Consider the following 18,103-nt stretch of genomic DNA (forward strand, 5'->3'; position numbering starts at 1 on the left):
GCTTAAGTGCTTTGCTAGATCAGGACTTTAACTGCTAGACACATGAGGTTGGATTCACCACTGCATTATTAGCCTCAAAATCAAAGTTTTGAGATACTGTAAAACGGAAGCAACCCAGATGTGACTCAAAGGTCCATAGAATTTGTTCCATGTTAGTGTACTCTGTGTCTGCTAAAGAGCTAGAGTGGCATTTTCAAATGCTTCTAAGCCACTTGGGAGCATAAGTCCAGTGAACGTCAATGCACCTGAATCACTTAGGCACTTTTGAAAATCCCACACCTAAAAAAACCCTGTATTTTGGAACAGCAGAGGGGAAGGTTTTTTCCTCTTATGCAAAAATAACCAGTTCCCCCGAACTATTGCTTAGGCAGTAAGCTGTGTCAGTGTCAAAATAATAATCCTTTCTATTAAACGCTCGATGGATATGTTAAGTCAACGGGGCCAGAATTTCATCTGCTGGCTTCAAGAATGTGTCTGCATTAGTAGAACTTAGAAACTATGGTTAAATATCATGACACAAAACAAATCTCTTCCAAATGGCCAGTATTCAGATTGACAATTCATCAGCTAAAGAAGGGCTAGGTTCTTAGGTGGTGTAAATTGGTGTAACTCTTTTGACTTTATTTCACATCAGCTATTTACTTTGATGCTTCACACCAGCTGGGGATGCAGCTCAGAGTGCCAGCCTCAACTCTGAATTGCCTGGGTTCTGTTGACTTGTGTTGTCAGCATCAAGTTATTGCTGTTTTTAATGTGATTTTGTTTTTCTTGTTTGCTTGGTTTTTATTTAAAAAACAACCCTGTTTCATGGAGGTTTAGAGAATGTCCTTTCAGCACACAGGTCATTTTGTGCACCTGTTAAATTCATAGACACTGACTCTGTTCGGCAGTGAGTGGGAGGTGCTGGGGACAGGGGGGGAGTAGGGGCAGGAAATGGCGGAGCGAGGGCAGGGCACGCTTGAGGGAGGGGGTGGAGTGGGGGCAGGAGGAGGTGGGAAGGGAACAGAGCCTTGGGGAAGGAGGTGGGGAGGGGGTGGGAAGAGGCAGCACGACGGTAAGGCCTTGGGGAAGGGACTGAGTGGGGGCCGGGCCTCGGGCTGAGTGGGGGTGGAGCACCCACGGGAAAAGCAGAAAGTCGGCCCCTGTGGTTAAATTTGAAAAACACGGTTGTATTTCCAATGGATGTTCCAGTTTGTTTAGAGCTATTACAGCCTAGTGTCTTATCCACAGAGGCACAGGGTCTTGGTGAAATCACAGGTTCTGTGTCAATATTCCTTCTGCCTATGCGTTAAGAGTGAGGACAGGCATAAAGGTACTCCTGTATAGAGCCAGTTACAGGATTGGGTCCTAAAACTTTTTCTCATTTATTTTAAATGGAGGCGCTGAAACTAGGTAGATTTGTTTTATTCTACAGTTAAAAAATATCTCGTGTAAGTTTTCTTGGGTAAATTCACATCCCGTAAAGTGTGCCGCTATATTTTTAAAGAAAAATGCTAAGGATTAAAAGGTCCTATTCAGAGGCCTTTTTTAAAAAAATTAAAGCAGAGATTTTATCTAATTCACCTGACTCCAGGAGCCAGAACTCTAAGGAAGACACCAAATATCACAAAGCTGACAATAAGATCATGAGAGTTGACAACACTGAAGTGCACAGTTGGATGCATAAATGAGCATTGGTGCACAATCATTTAATTTGTGTGTGCAAATCAGATACAAAACACGTGCCTAGCTTTTTAGAAAACCAGACCCAGGAAGTCCACATGTGTTAAATACACACAGACACATGCACTTGTGTTTCCCAGACAAAATATTTTTTCTCAATAGCAAGTTAGATTTGAAACAATGTTCAGACATTTGTTAACCTTGAGTATTAACCTGATCTACATCATAGCTTGATTGTTTTGATTTCACTCTACTTTAGAGCCAACGACAGTGGCCATCCCCGGGGTTGGCTTTACTACCTTGGCAAGGGCCTGAACTGTTAGTGGTGACATCTGCCTCCCTGATCACCCATTGGCTGTCCTCTGAACACCTTCTGGAAGGTTCCATTGTTGCCTAGTGTGGCAGATTTTGGAACAGTCTCCAGACCTGTCTGGTTTTAACCCTTTTTGCTGCTGGTCTTCCTGACTCAGCAGTGCTGCCATCCTTGCCATTCTAGTAGTTTGCCGATATTGATGAAATGTTAGGATATCAGTTAAACTAGATCCCATGCTGCTCTGGTGATTAGAGGCAGATTTGTTTCTGTTAACTGAGCCATTGAAGGTAATCACGCAAGACCTAGCTCATCATATCAAAATTTACCAGTCTGTCTTAGAACCAATAGTTCACTTGAGCACCCTGTTTTCAGCATGAAATCAATTCCACAGCTAAGTAAATAAATGCCCACATCTTGTCTGCTTTTGCTCATGAACCACAGTGGACTAGATTTATCTAAGGAATATTAGGGAAATAGCCATCATTTATAGAGCAGCAATTAATAAATCACATTCTCATCAACTATTTATCTTCCTTTAATACAAAATATTGATGAACATTGACTCTGCTGTAAAGATCTTTTCCAGTTCTTTACAGAAAATTGGTGCTTAATAATCCCACTTTCACATACTTCTCTTTTCACTACATTAACGATTTGATTTTTCATTTTCTGTAAGAAATGACAGCTTGTAGCCATCACTAGAGACCTTTCTGTTAAAACTTGACTCTTTCACATATGTATTTTTTCCACTATTTCTGAAATACTGTAGGGCTATAATAAAGGTAATGGCCATTAACTAAGACAACATTACAAACCCCAAACATTAAAAATGATGAATCAGGCCCAAGAAAACCCTGAAATTAGTGTAAAAATCATTAGATTTTTTTAAAAAATTAATTGGGGATTCTTTATATTTGCCTTTTGGTTTTTGTACTTACTCAAGTCGTGTTTTCAGGCTTCTTTCCACAAACACAAAGGCTAGGAACTTTTTTTCTTTTAAATGCAAGCTCAGATTTTCCCCTAATCACATGAATCCAGGAACTGGGACTTGAAGAAAAAATCCAGTTATCATGAGACTCGCAATAACATTGCAAGAGTTGGCTACACTGCTAAGATGCTGTAGTATGATGTGGGTGCGATTGTCCCCACCTTGTTCTTGTGTGGGTGCGTAGGCTGGGTGGGGGAAAGTGGCACAAACAACCTTACCCTCTGTTGTGCCCCTTCTGCCAACTCAAGGGCTAGGCCAATTATACTGCTTCTTTAAAGTGCCACCAAAGGTGCAAGCCATCCCTCCACATTAACCAGCAGAGCTGGCCAGCAGCTAAGAGAGGAGCTCAAGTGAGTCAGGCAGTGAACTCTGGGAAAGTCTGGGTTTGATTAAGGCACAATAACTATTGGAGTTTCCCTGGGGGTGGTGCAGCTCTGCACTTCTTCCCTCCCCCTCCCCCACTCCCTGCCCAACATACACCTGTACCAATCAGGCACAGTCTGGTCCTTCATTATGTATAAAGGTCAAAGAAGCCCAAGCTGCAACATTTGGACTTTCCCAAAGTCTGTTCGGGTGTGGGACAGTCTCCAATGCACCTGTTTACCTTTTGCTGAACCATACAAAGCCATAATTTACCAGCTCAGCATGCGAAGGGAAAAGAGGAAGTGACAGATGAGTGCCGTCTTCTTAAAACTTCTATAAAAAGAGTTGGATAAAACGAGGCTTATGAATACCCACTGATAAAGCCATATGGAGTTGAAAGTTATGTATAAAACCAGGAATAATTCACAATCTCCATTATGCAATATGGAGCACTTGTGTTTCACCATTAAGAGTTTTGGGCATAATGCAGTCGTTTTTAATCTTGATATTGAACAACCAGGAAGAAAATATTTTCACCGATACTGAATTACTTACACGTGAAAAATCCCCACTGACCTCATGATAGGAGTTATGACACACAAGGGTTTCAGAACTAGGCCACAAGACAGTTTACCTCTGCCTAGTCCATTTACAAACAGATGACTGTGAATAGGCGTTTGTTTTTCTACAGACAACAAGGAATACGATGCCTATCTCTCTTACACCAAAGTGGATCCAGATGCTTTAGACTGCGATAATAACGAAGAGGAGCAGTTTGCACTTGAAATACTGCCAGATGTTCTGGAAAAACATTATGGATACAAACTCTTCATTCCAGATAGGGACCTGATCCCTAGCGGGAGTAAGTACTTCTGAACTTTGGGTTTAATCCTGTCTGATGCTATTGGGAAGGCATGTTAAGCTAAGTTACAGTTCATTCTCTTTGCAAGAGTGCTTTCAGAACCTCAAGAGTTTCCTAAATACACCAAGGTGTGACCTCCGGCTTAGGGTCTGATCCTGCACCAGTGAAGTCAATGGGAATTTTGCCATTCACTTCAATGGAAGCAGGATTGGATTCTGCAGAACTGTAAGCCATGGTAAAAAGGCTGCTAGGAAGGGTGATCGGTACACAGCACATTTCTAGTGTATCATTTAAAATGGGATTCTCTCAATAATTATCATTCAGGCAAATACTTATTTGTCCACAGCAACCCTACCAATACAGCGTTTCCTAGTGTCTTCTACTTTTTCTGATTTTAGTGAGCCAATATTATACTTCTGTTTCCAAGTTAACAACATCAGTTGAGCCATTTTTAAACTAGAGTTTTGTCCGAGTGCTGCATTGATAATTTGTACTGTGTAAATAATCCCAATTTTTCAAAGGGATGTGCACTGTTCAGTTATCTGATTCTGTTGCCCATTTCTAGTTAGTGAAACGCAGTTGTCCATTTCAGATCAATTTCACTGCAATGTCCCAGTATTCTGCTGCATGTGTTGATGTCTGTAACCACAATGACACATCTATAGCGGGGTTGGTTTTTTCCTGATTTGTTGTGGGCCAAGTAAAAAATGACATTGTAATGTGCATAATTTTCATGGATTCTGCACGCACGGTTTGTTTGCATTTATACCATGTGTTTTTGCCAAATAGTTGAGATGCTCCTGTGAGAAATATGCTTTTGAATATTAATTTAGTTTGCAATGTCTGTATTCAGTTAGCTTCCACTAAGACATGTTAGAAAAGGGAAATACGTACCTCTGTGTATGTGTTATTGTAAAAGAAATATAAACATAAAACCCAACTATGTCTGCTCCTAAGTAGATGTACAGAAAGCCCTATACTGAGGCAGTTATAATTGGCTGCTTTAGCAACTTGCCTGCAAAGGAACCTGATGATGTTTACCCAGTACCACCAACCTCCACCGCACACCCCAAAAATTTGGGCATCTTATCCCTTAAGTATGTGGATGAATTGGAAGCAGGGCCACAGCTTTGCCCCCGCCTTGCCTCAGTCACTGGCTAGTCAGAATGCACACTGCCTCTTTGTTACACATGGAGCGAATGCTTCCCCGGCGTTTCTGAAGGCATTATAGCTGTCCCTGCATTTGCAGTCTGTAAGCTATGGCTACTTACCCCGTCCCCACTGCAGTGCTCCTTTACCTCTACAAGCCATCAAATAGGGTCTGACCTTACACCACTGAAGAGCCTTGCAGAATTGGTCCCTATCAGCCTCGCATATCATACCGCTTCTTAGCAGGAGATAGAAAAGTCAAAACGTTCCCTTCTCTCCCCAAAAGAAACTGCTCAGTGGAATTGAAAGAGTTAAATGCCTAGGCAAGACTGTTCTTTCCTGGCTCGAAGTGCAAACCAGGAAGTGTACTCCTTCCCGTCTGAGAAACGGTTACATTAATAGGTGAGATCCTGTTGAGAGAAAACACAGATATATTTGCCATAAAAATCCCAGTGGGCTTGATCACTAGCGGGGATTATAGTAAGTAATTGTGGTTCAGATACAGTCCATGCAGCAGGTTTTTATTTTGTTTGTTTAATGTAGTAATAGTAGAAAGTAAATTAGAGAGTTTCAACGTATCCTTTTAATGATAAACATATTGAAGGTGAAGATTTATCTGACATGAGTCTGTTTCTCCCAGCTGTTGCAATAACTAGCATGCAATTTTATTTTTGACTACCTGTCATTCAGACACTCAACAAATACTTGTCATCATACTTCGGGTATTCATTTAACATCTCCTGGAATGCTCATTTTATGAACATTCACAGATTTAATATCTCTTTTCTCCTCTCCATCCTCTCTGCTTCAGCATTATGAAAGGACTTGATTCTTTCATATAGAACCTCGAGAATGCTTAATCAAACTTAATGACGACAATGCAGAAAAAAATATGTACTTGAAATTAGCATGATTTGTGTGCCTGGGATTTGTGAAAAAAAGGAACTGTATTTCTAGAGGAAAAATTAGACTTTTGTTAAAAAATGTTCAGACACGCAAGCGTGTACCTGCATATACATATGGAACATACCTACTTGGATGTTCTATTTAATATTGATTTTACATTACAAAGGGTTATCTACGGTAGATTAAAAACAGAACAGACAGAATAGACTGCATAGGCGCTCCGGAGAAGAAACACACAATGTATTTTTTAACGAATCTCTCAAAAGCAACAGTTCTGTCGGACTATCTGGTTCTTAGGTGCAGATTCCTTCAGGGGGAAAAACTGATTTATTTTTCTAGCGAAATGCTTTCATGTACTGTATTTTGTCATCTGATGACACTCAGTATAACGCAGCACTTTCCCACCAGATGATCTGGGGTGTTTCTTCGTATAAATTTTCTTGTGCATTTAAGATGATAAGATTCCAATACTATAGTCAATCGTGAATCCTTTGGAAGGCTGGTTTCAGATAATCTCTGCAATTGTAAACTGCTGCCACAGGAGGGTGTCCATTATTGTTCTGACTTCCCGGCATGAGGCAATGCATACAGTTGCTCTCTGGACTGGGAAGTATCCAAGTATAGATTTGTTAAATAGTATTTGATGGTTTATTTTGTCTCAGGGCATTTTTGAACAAACTGAAAAGCTTACCTCAGTAAAATCAAAGGGCAAGTTTGATTGTGGTTTAATCAAGTTGATTCTTAGCTTAGCCGCTGGAAAAAAAATATAATAGTCTCTCTAGGTGGAGGTCTTTAAGAACAGAATGGACAAACACCTGTCAGTGATGGTCTAGGTATACTTGTTCCTGCCTCAGCAAAGGGGGGTGGACTAGGTGACCTCTCAAGGTCCCTTCCAGGTCTACATTTCTATGATACTGTCTTTATATGCAAGATATAGAGCCAGATGGGCAAGCTACTCGGGGGGAGTGAATGGGCCATAACCTAGCCTCAGATACCCAGCAGAGAATTCCCCTGTTTGAGAGGGAACTTCCTGCTGGTACGTCTGCACCATATTCAAGCCCTGCACTTGAGCTCCCGCTCTTGAGTTATGGGGAGTGCTGGGAACAGGAGGGGCCATACGGGGGGAGCATGTGCGGCAGCTGTCGTTGTCAAGTGGGTTCCGGCAGCACAGATCAAAAGGCATCTTCCATTTTGGAAAGTGGGAATCTGGCTTGCAGAGGCCAGACCAGACAAAGGCAGATCGCTGCTTACAGCAGTCTCTGCTTTCTGTGTTATGTGATGCGTGAATAAAAATAATATCATAGCAAAATACGAATGATCTCTGCCTTCCTGAGAGAAACACAGGGAGGGAGGAGGTGTAATGGAGTCTGCTTATGTTGGGATCCCAAAAAGCAAGAAGACCTATTTGTAAGTCTATTTCAATAAACTAACTGGGTATCCCTAAACCTCTGACTTCCAGAAACTGGAACTGGACAGGGGATGGATCACTCAATAATTGGCCTGTTCTGTTCATTCCCTCTGAAGCATCTGGCTCTGGGCATGGTCAGGACCCCAGGCACGCCGGGATGCCAGGCGCAGAGGGATGCCGGGCAGCAGCAGAGCCCCACACATGGGGCCGGCAGCCCAGAGGGACCCCACGCTCAGGGTGGCAGCCGGGACCCTGGGTGGAGTTTAACCATTAACAGAAACCAATAAGCATCAAGCTTATCGGTTAACCGGTTAAACTCTTACATCCCTATTCTGTGGACAGTTGTGATTTTCATGAAATGCCATTTTCTAATGGAAAAATGTTCTGGTGGAAAATGTTCCACCAGCTCTAGCTGTTATATGGATGCAATAAAAGCATGAAATCCCGAAGTTCTTGCTCAGTGTTTTACTCAATCCTTACTCAGAATACAGTCATTGCCTGACAAATGGCTTAATAACTGAATGAGGACCTCAGGGTTTGGACCTGAGTGTTTAGTGGGGTAAGTTCTATGACCTAGAAAACTTCCTGTAAATCTTGTTGCTGGGTAATCAGCTTGCCCAGGGGGACACCAAGTTCATCATAATTTGATGAAGCTGAAGAATAGAGGAGATGACACAGAAGAACCTTTCAGCCATTGCATTATTCAGAAGTAGGGGATATTTAACATTGGTCACTATATATTGCAAAGAGGATACTGATGTTGATGGAATTATAATTGTCACAGAGGAAGAAGAAATTCAGCTTTCACTTCTGGGGTCCTGGATTGGTTACAGTTTGAGGTGAGCCTGGACCATACTTCAATCCCTTTCTCTCCCCATTCCCTACCGAAACTATGGAAAAGCCTTGGTCTGTATCATAACCCTGGTCTTACTTCTGTGACAGGCTGGATTGGAACCCTGAATACTGACACCCTCAAATGCTGGAGTAGTTCATATCCAAATCCAGAGTGTGGATCCAAACTTCACAGCTCAGGCCCCGCTCTACGTGCAGTGCAAATTAATTTGTTGGTTCAGTTCGTAGTAGATATGTGTCCACATCAGTCTGTGTAATTACACTATAGTGTATAGTTACAACACAGTTTGACACAATTTGACACAAATTGAACAAGAGATCAAGGGCTATAGTAACACGCCAACCCAACTCACACTTATCCTCCTAACAGTTGGATAAAATCCCTTGAGATGCCAAAACCAGGATGAGCGGGTGCCATTTCATCCAGAATATTGCAATAAAGCACATTGGTAGCTAGCGGGCCCAGACTGTAGAGAGTGGATAGTTTGGGGGCTTAGGCACTGAACTATAGCTGGCTCTACCAATCTTCCTATGTGACCTTGGGTAAATGATTTAATCTGACTGCTCCATCTCTACTATTTAGCCCAAGTGAAGGGAGAGAATATGTCTCTGCTCTCGCCCTACCCTTCCACCTGTAGATGTTATTGCCCTGTTAATTTCCAGGTCCTTTTTCCAGGGGCTTTGCTTGACCACTGCAAAAGAGGGGAGGGAGTTGGCAGGCCCCTTGCTTTCCCCATATTCTTGTCCAGGCCTAACATACAGGCTAGCCATACAAGTTTTCTGAAGATAACTATTAGGAATAGGGCTTCCAAACCCAAATGATCTGGGGGCCTATTCCTCCCTGGTATAACTCTGGCCATGTGCCAGGGAGGATGTTTGCTTTTTATTCACTTTATTTACAGGTAGGGTGACAAAAGGGAACCAGTTCATTGAAACCAACTCAGCTGGACAATAACAAACTGAGAGCTACAGGTTAAGAAGGAAGGTTTAACATAATGGGGGATTTCCCCTCCGGCTTGTCTTGTTTTATCTTATTTTTGTTCTAGCACCTATTAGCAAAGGCGATTTTATAAACTGGAACTAATAAATACATTCATTGCGATATGTGCTGCATAAGGCAGTAGATGGCTTTGGTATTTGAACTTTACGATTTCCTTTAGTGTCTGATGTGAGATCCTAAAAAAAATCTTTATGTAATAACGCTACATTCAGAATACATAATACAGGCATTATAGTGCTACTGTATTGACCGTCCATTGTGTTCCTCTTTACTTCTTTGCTTCTCTGTGTCAGCTCCCAGTCAAGTCTGACTCACAAATGCTAGATGGGAAATTACACAGCTTGCATGGTGAGACTTGGTGCTCCCACTACCCTTTTCTGTGTTACTTCTTGCTCTTTTCTTTTGCTACAAAGGGGAGTCCCGATTCTGCAAACCAGAGGCTAATGTGTTTTCTTATCACCTTCTTTAACTAGCTTATACCCCCACTAACAGAAAAATTGCTGTGCCTCTTGAATTTTGTAGGGTTTGGGTTCTTTGTTCACTTTCTCATCCTCTTCTACAGTACAGTACCCACCAGCCAAAACAGGAGACAAAATGGACCACATGTTGCCTGAATCAAACTCATAAATAAAACGTAAAAGATGCCTTTTGCCTATTTTGATCAACGTTGAACATTTCTCCTTCCGTTTTATTTTGTTTGGTTTGGTTGGGGGGGTTTGTTGTTGTTTTTTAGTTTGTTTGTTTTTTTGTCAGTGGCCATGCTACTTCACTGCCCTTTGAGAATCTTTATGGTCACAAAATGCTGCTGATCAAAAGCAAATTATCTTGATCGAGACAGGAAGCAGACTTTCCCCTTTGAACCTCACAACTTCCACTCCCAGTCCCTCTCATTTCTGGCCAGATCCTCAACTGGTGCAAATCAGCATTGAGCTGTTGAAGTCAATGCAGCTACGCTCATTCCTACCAGCTGAAGATTAGTTATGCCACTCCAAGAAATACAATTGCACTGAAGTAGTTCTGTGTTGCTTATGAAATTTGCAGAACTTGGTGATTATTTTTTTCTTTCCAACTGGTGGTGAAATTGGCAGAGGAGATTTCCCCTACTTAAGTTTCACATCTGAAATGCTTTCTCAGCGCTCTGTTTCACAGATGGCATAAGAGCAACAGCAGAATATTCTGCGCCTGTTGCAAGAGAATATCAGCCTGCCTGTTTCACCACAAGCAGGGACATTACAGAGAGGGCAACAATGTTGGCTTTGTTTTAGTGCACGTTTTCCAAATCACAAGGCAACGTTCCCCTATAAAAAATAAATGTGGTGATCAGATCTTGTGTTAGGCCCCAGCCTCTGTCCACCACCACAAGGGAACTGGATTCTGGCCATAACTTGACAGCACAAAATTCTCCTGGAAGAAGAGACTTTCCTAGTGGTGTGACACCAGTACAGCCAGCTCCTGTACCAGCCACCTACCCTAGCCCCACATGGTGTATTCAAGGGTGGGGCTGTGCTGATCCTCCACTGGTATAAAGCACCTTAGGACCATAGCCATGTGACATAAGTTAGTGCAGCTCCAAGACTCCCTGAACTCATGCAGGAATCTGGCTGGTACAGACTCAGGGAGTCACAGGCTGGAACTTGGCATACTGCTGTGAAGATATTGGAATGATTGTGTATTTATAGGCCGAGCAGTTTCAAGACCTGCTTGCCTTTCCTTTGGGATGCATAGAAGGGTGTGTCTAGTTGTGTGCAAGCCACTATTCTCAACTCCATCCTCACTGCCCCAAAGGATCCCTTGTTCACTGGTCAGGTCTATTTGTGACCCAGCTGCAGACTTGAGGTTTGAGAAAGGACTCTGAAGGTAACCTTGTAAGGGCTAATTCTAGTCGGCTGTAGAAAGAGCTCTAAATGTCCACCAATTAAACTGCACACAGCAAAATAAAGGAGAAACACAGAGGGGTGAAGAGCTCACAGGGGGAAGCCAGGGTGTCTTTTTTCCCCCAGAGCGCCTCTTCAGCTATAGAGGATGTAAGAGCTAAGTCTGGTGAGTTTTCAATTGAATTGATATAATATTAGCTTTATTGTTGCAATTAAAAATATCACCACAATTTCATTAAAAAGATAAGTGCAATGGATTGATTTTTTTAAAAAAAATTGTGTGATTTGTAACAGACATGCATAGTACCTGCATAGCTATGCATAGTATTAAACTGAATATGTGGGACTTTCTGATAGTGACTGAACAATATTGTGTCCTATGCAATAAAAATGCTCTTGTACACACCCGTAGTCTGAATTTCTTGAAGGAGGAATGAAAATGTATCAGGAAAGATGCATGATGGTTTGTTGTTTTACTGTATCTTGCAGATCCAACCTCTAATGATGAAGCTTCCCACCTAACTTCTTTCTTTTTGGGAGCAGAAAGAAAGGAAGAAAATGAAGAGTCTGAGCTGTTGATACATTGGGATAATCTCTTTCCATTGTATTGAACATTTCTACCTTTCCTTCAGTTTTGTTTCACCAGTTCTGCTGATAGCTTTCCTATTGCTGCTGATTTTCACCCTGATTTTAATGCTGAATTTTCACTTCAATAAGTAAACATTTTAGAGAGAGAGAGCAATGTTTTTTCCTTAGAAAATATCAATTTAAGAAAAAAATATCAAACTGTATATGCTGCATGAGTAAACGATCATAACACTTTAACTAAAAAGATTGTTGCATAAACATTTGTACTGTATGTGTATGTCTTGAAATTTTTGTTTGTCTATGGGGTGTATAAAAATTTGCTTTTTTCATATGTGAAATAATTTTTTCTTGCTGCTAAGTGGTGAAATAAAACGCTGGTAAAGGCAGATTTTATGCTAAATATACCCTGAGTCTCCTGAAATGAAGATATTTTTGAATGTTTGTTGGCCTATTTTGTAGCTATCTATTTGGTGGGAAGTGGTGTCAATAAGCATGCCGCGGCATTTTGCCTGGGACTATAAAAATAAGTATTACAGTAAAAGATGTTGATCAATGAAGTGTACTGTAACCATTCGTCCTGCTAGAGGTCAGTATGTGTAAGAGAGATCCTGCCCTGTGCTGAGTAAAGGCCTGTTGTGTGCAGCTCTTGTGTCTAAGTCTTCATTTGTAACACATGCCATCCCTCCTTTCTCAGACTGCATGCTTTTGAGTAGCATAGCTGCGAAGGACAGTTTGTGTAATAAAAAGTAAAGTGTTACCAGCAAAATGATATGCAACCAAAGCACATTTTTTTCTGTTCTCACTACCTTTATCGCTGTTTATTATTTTTCTGGGCCTGATCCAACGCTCACTGAAAGCCTTTCCATGGCTTTGAATGGTTTGGGGTCAGGACCTCTGTAAATAGATGTAAAGAGGTCCATGTCAGATTACTTTCATTGGCCTCTCTCCCCCATTCTCCTTTGTCAGGCTTATCAAACACACAAACTAAGATTCAACCCCCAGAATATATTCTGGGCTGATAAATTGACCTTGTGAAATGGGAAGATGGTGTACAGCATCTCTGCTTACATCAATACCTTCCAAATGTTAGCATGCATAAATACAGTAGACTATATGGGGGGAGGGATAGCTCAGTGGTTTGAGCATTGGCCTGCTAAACCCAGGGTTGTGAGTTCAATCCTTGAGGGGGCCACTTAGGGATCTGGGGCAAAATCACTACTTGGTCCTGCTAGTGAAGGCAGGGGGCTGGACTCGATGACCTTTCAAGGTCCCTTCCAGTTCTAGGAGATAAATTAAATATATTTTCCTTGTCAATGGTACCTCAGAAAATAAACGCCTCTGAGTAATTCTATATTTGCTTATGTTTTCCATTTGTTGGGGTTTTTTTCCCCCTATCATCTAATGACGATTCTGTTAATTATCTTGTGTACGTAGAAGCATAGATTTGCAATATTAAAACAGATCATTGGACCTCCAAGATTGATATCATTGGACCTCCAAGATTGTGGTCAATGTGTGTACAAAACGGTAAAAGCTGCCCATGCTGTACCTTTCCAATAACATAATTTGTACATGTGGTGATGGAGGGTTCCTTCCCGAGCTCCGGTTAGCTACAGTCCATGCACCCTGAAGCATCCTCGTGTCCTTCCGTTCTTTACACCTCGAAGCATAAGACCTGATTACTGTACCTTAGCTTGCAACCCAAGAAATGTTAGTAATGGCCATAGCATGTGTTGTGAATTTTATACTTTACACAAAAGTTACACTGATCTAGAGCTAAAACTTTTCCGTAAATGAAAAACAAATATTATCATTTGTAAGTCACTGAAATGCAGCTGAACAGTGAGGAAGTTAAATCAATCTTAGCTATACTATGATTAATATGGGGAAACCATTAGGAGCTAGACTTTTTTCCTTTTCTAAGTTTTATGTAAATAGAGAGATGGTGTCTATTAATGTCCAATCATATTTTTATTGTAAAGCTCCATTAAATGGTGTGGGATCAGACCCTTAGTGAACCTTAGTATTTTAGTATACTTAATTGCAAGGCTAATGTTTTAATACAATAGACTTCTTTATTTTATTCTCTCTCTCTTTCTATAATTTGTAGCATACATTGAAGATCTCACAAGATGTGTTGAGCAAAGCAGAAGACTCATTATCGTGTTAACTCCAGACTATGTTCTCAGGAGAGGATGGAGTATTTTTGAGATGGAAAACAGACTCCATAACATGCTAGTCAGTGGAGAAATCAAAGTTATTTTGATTGAGTGTACTGACTTAAAAGGCAAAGTGAATTACCACGAAGTGGAATCTTTAAAGCACACCATCAAACTTCTCTCAGTGGTCAAGTGGAAAGGACCAAAAAGCAGCAAACTGAATTCTAAGTTTTGGAAGCGCTTAGTCTATGAAATGCCAGCGAAGAAAAAAGAGGTTTTATCTCGGCGCCAAGTGCTGGACTCTGCAGAACAGGGACTTTTTGGAGACCTCCAAACTGTACCGTCTCTTGCTATGACAGGCGCCTCTGCCACTTTTGTAGCATCTCAAGCAGATTTAGCCGATTACCATCAAACGGATTCCATGCAAATGAGACATTATTGCAGAGGATACGAGTATGACATGTCAGCAGCAACCATGCCAATAGCTTCCATAAGTAATCACCACACCTATTGTAACATACCCTTGACACTACTAAATGGACAGCTACCTCTTAATAATACCATGAAGGACACCCAAGAATTTCACAGGAACAACCCATTGCTACCTTTATCATCCCAGGAACTTAGCTTCACAAGTGATATTTGGTAGTGAAGATGAGAACTCTTTTGAGATGCTTTCTGAGCACCATGAAGACAGATTTTTAAAGAACATTAAATCAATGCCATGGGGTGCCGAATCAGATTGGAGGCAGAGACACATTTACTCACTTTTGTACCTGAATTTTTAGTTTACATTTCCAAATTATTGACAAAGGGGACCTTCTTTTGTAGTTCAATATGTAGCTCATATCATTTAATGTACAGTTGTATTGATTCTTTGAAGGGGGAAATATATCCTTTGATTTTAACATATATGTTTTACAGTCTGGTATGGATGGAAGTTCAATACTGTATATGATCTCCGACACCCATCTTTATGTAATGGGATTTCATCTATTTACACAGAATTTAAAAAAAAGAAAATATAAACTTTAGTACAGATTGCAAATTCTAAACTTAACATGCTATAAAAGAAAATATGTCTTTGTAGAGCACACTGGGTGAACCATTCTCAAAAGAAAACCGTAGGCAGCACTTCCCATAAGGTTGTCACAAGTACATTTTAGAAGAGGACCGGTTGATACACCAATGTGGATGAAGAGTTACTAGTTTATCAATAAAGTGCACAGTAACTGCAGAATAAATCAACTGCTCATATCAGCATCCATTCATTTTGTTATTGAGGCATATCTTATTCCTAGTCGATGGTTAGCTGTGTGTTTTTATTAACAAATTATTAGCATATTGTCAGATGTTTAGGATGATTCCAAACAACTTTTCTGTGGTTTATTAGATTTCACAAATGTTACAGTTTTAAATGCCATTTTTTAAACATTTCAAGTACAAACTTCATTGTCTGTTAACAAAATCATGATTTCTTAAACTCTCCTGACGTGTTGTAAGATTTGTACTAATGGCCATGTAATTTTACATATTTTTTTCCAAAACTGAAACAGTTGCAATTTAAAATGTACATGTTACTGAGAATACTAGCAATAGAAAATTAATACAGCAATATTCAGAGATTAAGAGCTAAATTATTCAGGTTTACTACTAATATGACTTCAATTGCAGTGATAATCATCTGAAATGTAGTTATGAAAGAGAGAATATGCTGTCTCTATATCTACCTGTCAATTTATATATCTTTTACTATGGCTCAAGCACAAGTATTTCTTTTCTCAGTGCTTCTAGCGATACATTATGTAGATTGGGTTGCCTAAGCAGCTCTTACGGTCAGTTCATGCATCTCTTACTCATGTGAGTAGTTTATGTGTCACATGAGAATAATGCTACTTCTCCTTCTTGGTAAGCATTCTGAGCTCTAGGGATAACAATCATTCTCCAAGTCCTAAGTATCATTAATTATTTAATCGAGGAGTCTCTTGGAAACCATTAGGATTTGTAAGGACTAATTGCATGATTAAGGGTTATAGAATTGGGCCAATGGAGACAACAGCGTTTGAAGAAAAAGTTCTGAATAACAGAGGCAGGAACCAATTCTGCAGTTCTTAGCAAGGCAAAATTCCCATTGACTTTAGTGTTTTGCCTCTGTAAGGGCTGCAGGGTCAAATCCAGAAATATGTTTCTGGAAGACAATGTGTCCCACATTTTAATATCTTATTTTTAGTCTTGCTGCTTTTTGATTGCATAAGTTGAAGTTTGCACTCTGCACATAGCTGCCTGTGGTTCAATCAGTAATCAAGGTATAGTAAATTCTCACATTTTGTAAATGTTTTTTAAATCATAAGTGCAGTAAAATTAAAATGAATACCAACTTAAGATCAAAAGAATTAAGTATTTGCCCAAAGGTCATAAGAATGAACTCAAATGTGCAATAATTCATAAAGTTCTGTATTTTTTCATTGCTTCTCTCACAATATTTATCAACTTTCTCTTGCACCCCTTCACACTAGTTATGAACTGTAATATTTTCATTCTGTTCTCAATACAAGTTTATTTTGTTTTTCTAGACATACATGCATTTGACACTAACAGTAAATGTGGAAACTAGAAATGATAGTAATTTATTACAAATGTGGAACTATAACTTAGTCTTTTGTAAAGTTAAGTTCAACATATGTAGGTATTTAATATAAATATTTTTCTATTGAGAAAGAAGGTGATTTTACCTCCATTATAAATACATGTATTTAAAAAAATGAAATTTACAACGTTTGCACTGTTTTATAAGTGTTACAGATTGTATTTACACTGGTTATGTTCTTTAATGCAAAGTGTAACTTAAAAAAAAACTAAAACAAAATTCTGCATGAAGAGAGTTGCATATGTTTAAGTGAAAAGCTGTACTTTATTTTCATTTTCACATTCTTCTAAAATCTTCTTAATTCACATAGAATGTTCAGTGAGATTTTTAAACCTACTAGTTCTGTATTGAGCATGCAAACTCTGAAAACATGCAGGTCTATCTGCTTCTTTTATTTACAATGATTAAACATGGGTATCAATTTCAGTTGCTTGGCCACAATATGTATCTCAAAACAGTAGATACTCAACAACAAAATGCAGTCACATTTGCATTGGGGTAACATGAAAAGAACAGTTTTTCTGTCATTTTTCAGAACACATTGTGTATCTATGTATCTATATATTTTAGTCATAGATGACAAATCACACTCTGCTTTTTAATCTGAGATTTACAATTGTGTATCACATACTGCTACAATATATACATAACTTGGAACCTGCCGTAGCCCTCTGCTTTGAGTATGGGAAAGGGGAATAGGTCTTGCAAGAGATACCACTTATTTTAATTCACATTACAAAGAAATTATGGTACATGGTAGAATTCTAGTTTTGCTTAAGTAGCAATTAAGCTTCTGGATAAATTTTGTCAAAGGGTAGAATTTAGAGTTAAGTGGGACCCGAGTGGTGCGTAGAGAATGTGCTGGTCCACTGTACCTGGGGTGAATTTAACCTAATGGGCCCTATCAAACTCCCATTAAAGTCAATGAGAGTCTCTCTATTGACTTCAGTGAGAAATGGATTGAGGCCAAAGTGGCTTTTGTCCTAATATGTTCCAACATACCCATGAGAACGTCATTACCTGAAATAAGGAATTGCATACAACGTGTTTAGCTTTACTTTCTTTAGAAAAACAATGTATTTGTTCTACTTGCTTAGAGAAAGAGATTTTGGCTGGCAGAAAATAATTAGCAATGCAAAAGGGCCATGAAGAGATGGGAAATTCAAAAGGAGGGAGGGGAATAGCAGCAAACTGAGTAACGTGCAGACTCCAGACTGCAACTGGCTCTATGGATAAGCAAAGGTTTAAATGGTAACCACAAGGTTATTCTGGTTTGGGATGACAGTCATCTTTTAAAAATGGCATCTATAGCATAGTAGTATTTGAAAACTA

General features: G+C 39.9%; 1 protein-coding gene across 3 annotated transcripts in view; it reads left to right on the forward strand.

Annotated features, from left to right (window-relative positions):
- IL1RAPL2 (interleukin 1 receptor accessory protein like 2) overlaps positions 1-17,309 on the forward strand; it is a 552,531-nt gene extending 535,222 nt beyond the window's left edge. Inside the window, exons 10-11 of one of the 3 annotated variants that reach the window (XM_005298972.4) lie at positions 4,000-4,188; positions 14,076-17,305. In XM_005298972.4, coding sequence (XP_005299029.1) covers positions 4,000-4,188; positions 14,076-14,773 — 887 coding nt within the window. In that variant the 3' untranslated portion in view covers positions 14,774-17,305. Of the gene's footprint in view, positions 1-3,999; positions 4,189-14,075 lie in introns of all 3 variants that reach the window. The other 2 variants (XM_005298973.4, XM_065556687.1) reach the window with 2 other exon arrangements.
- The last annotated feature ends 794 nt before the right edge of the window (positions 17,310-18,103 follow it).

The sequence above is a fragment of the Chrysemys picta genome, chromosome 9 (assembly GCF_011386835.1).
Source record: "Chrysemys picta bellii isolate R12L10 chromosome 9, ASM1138683v2, whole genome shotgun sequence".
NCBI classification, from domain to species: domain Eukaryota; kingdom Metazoa; phylum Chordata; order Testudines; family Emydidae; genus Chrysemys; species Chrysemys picta.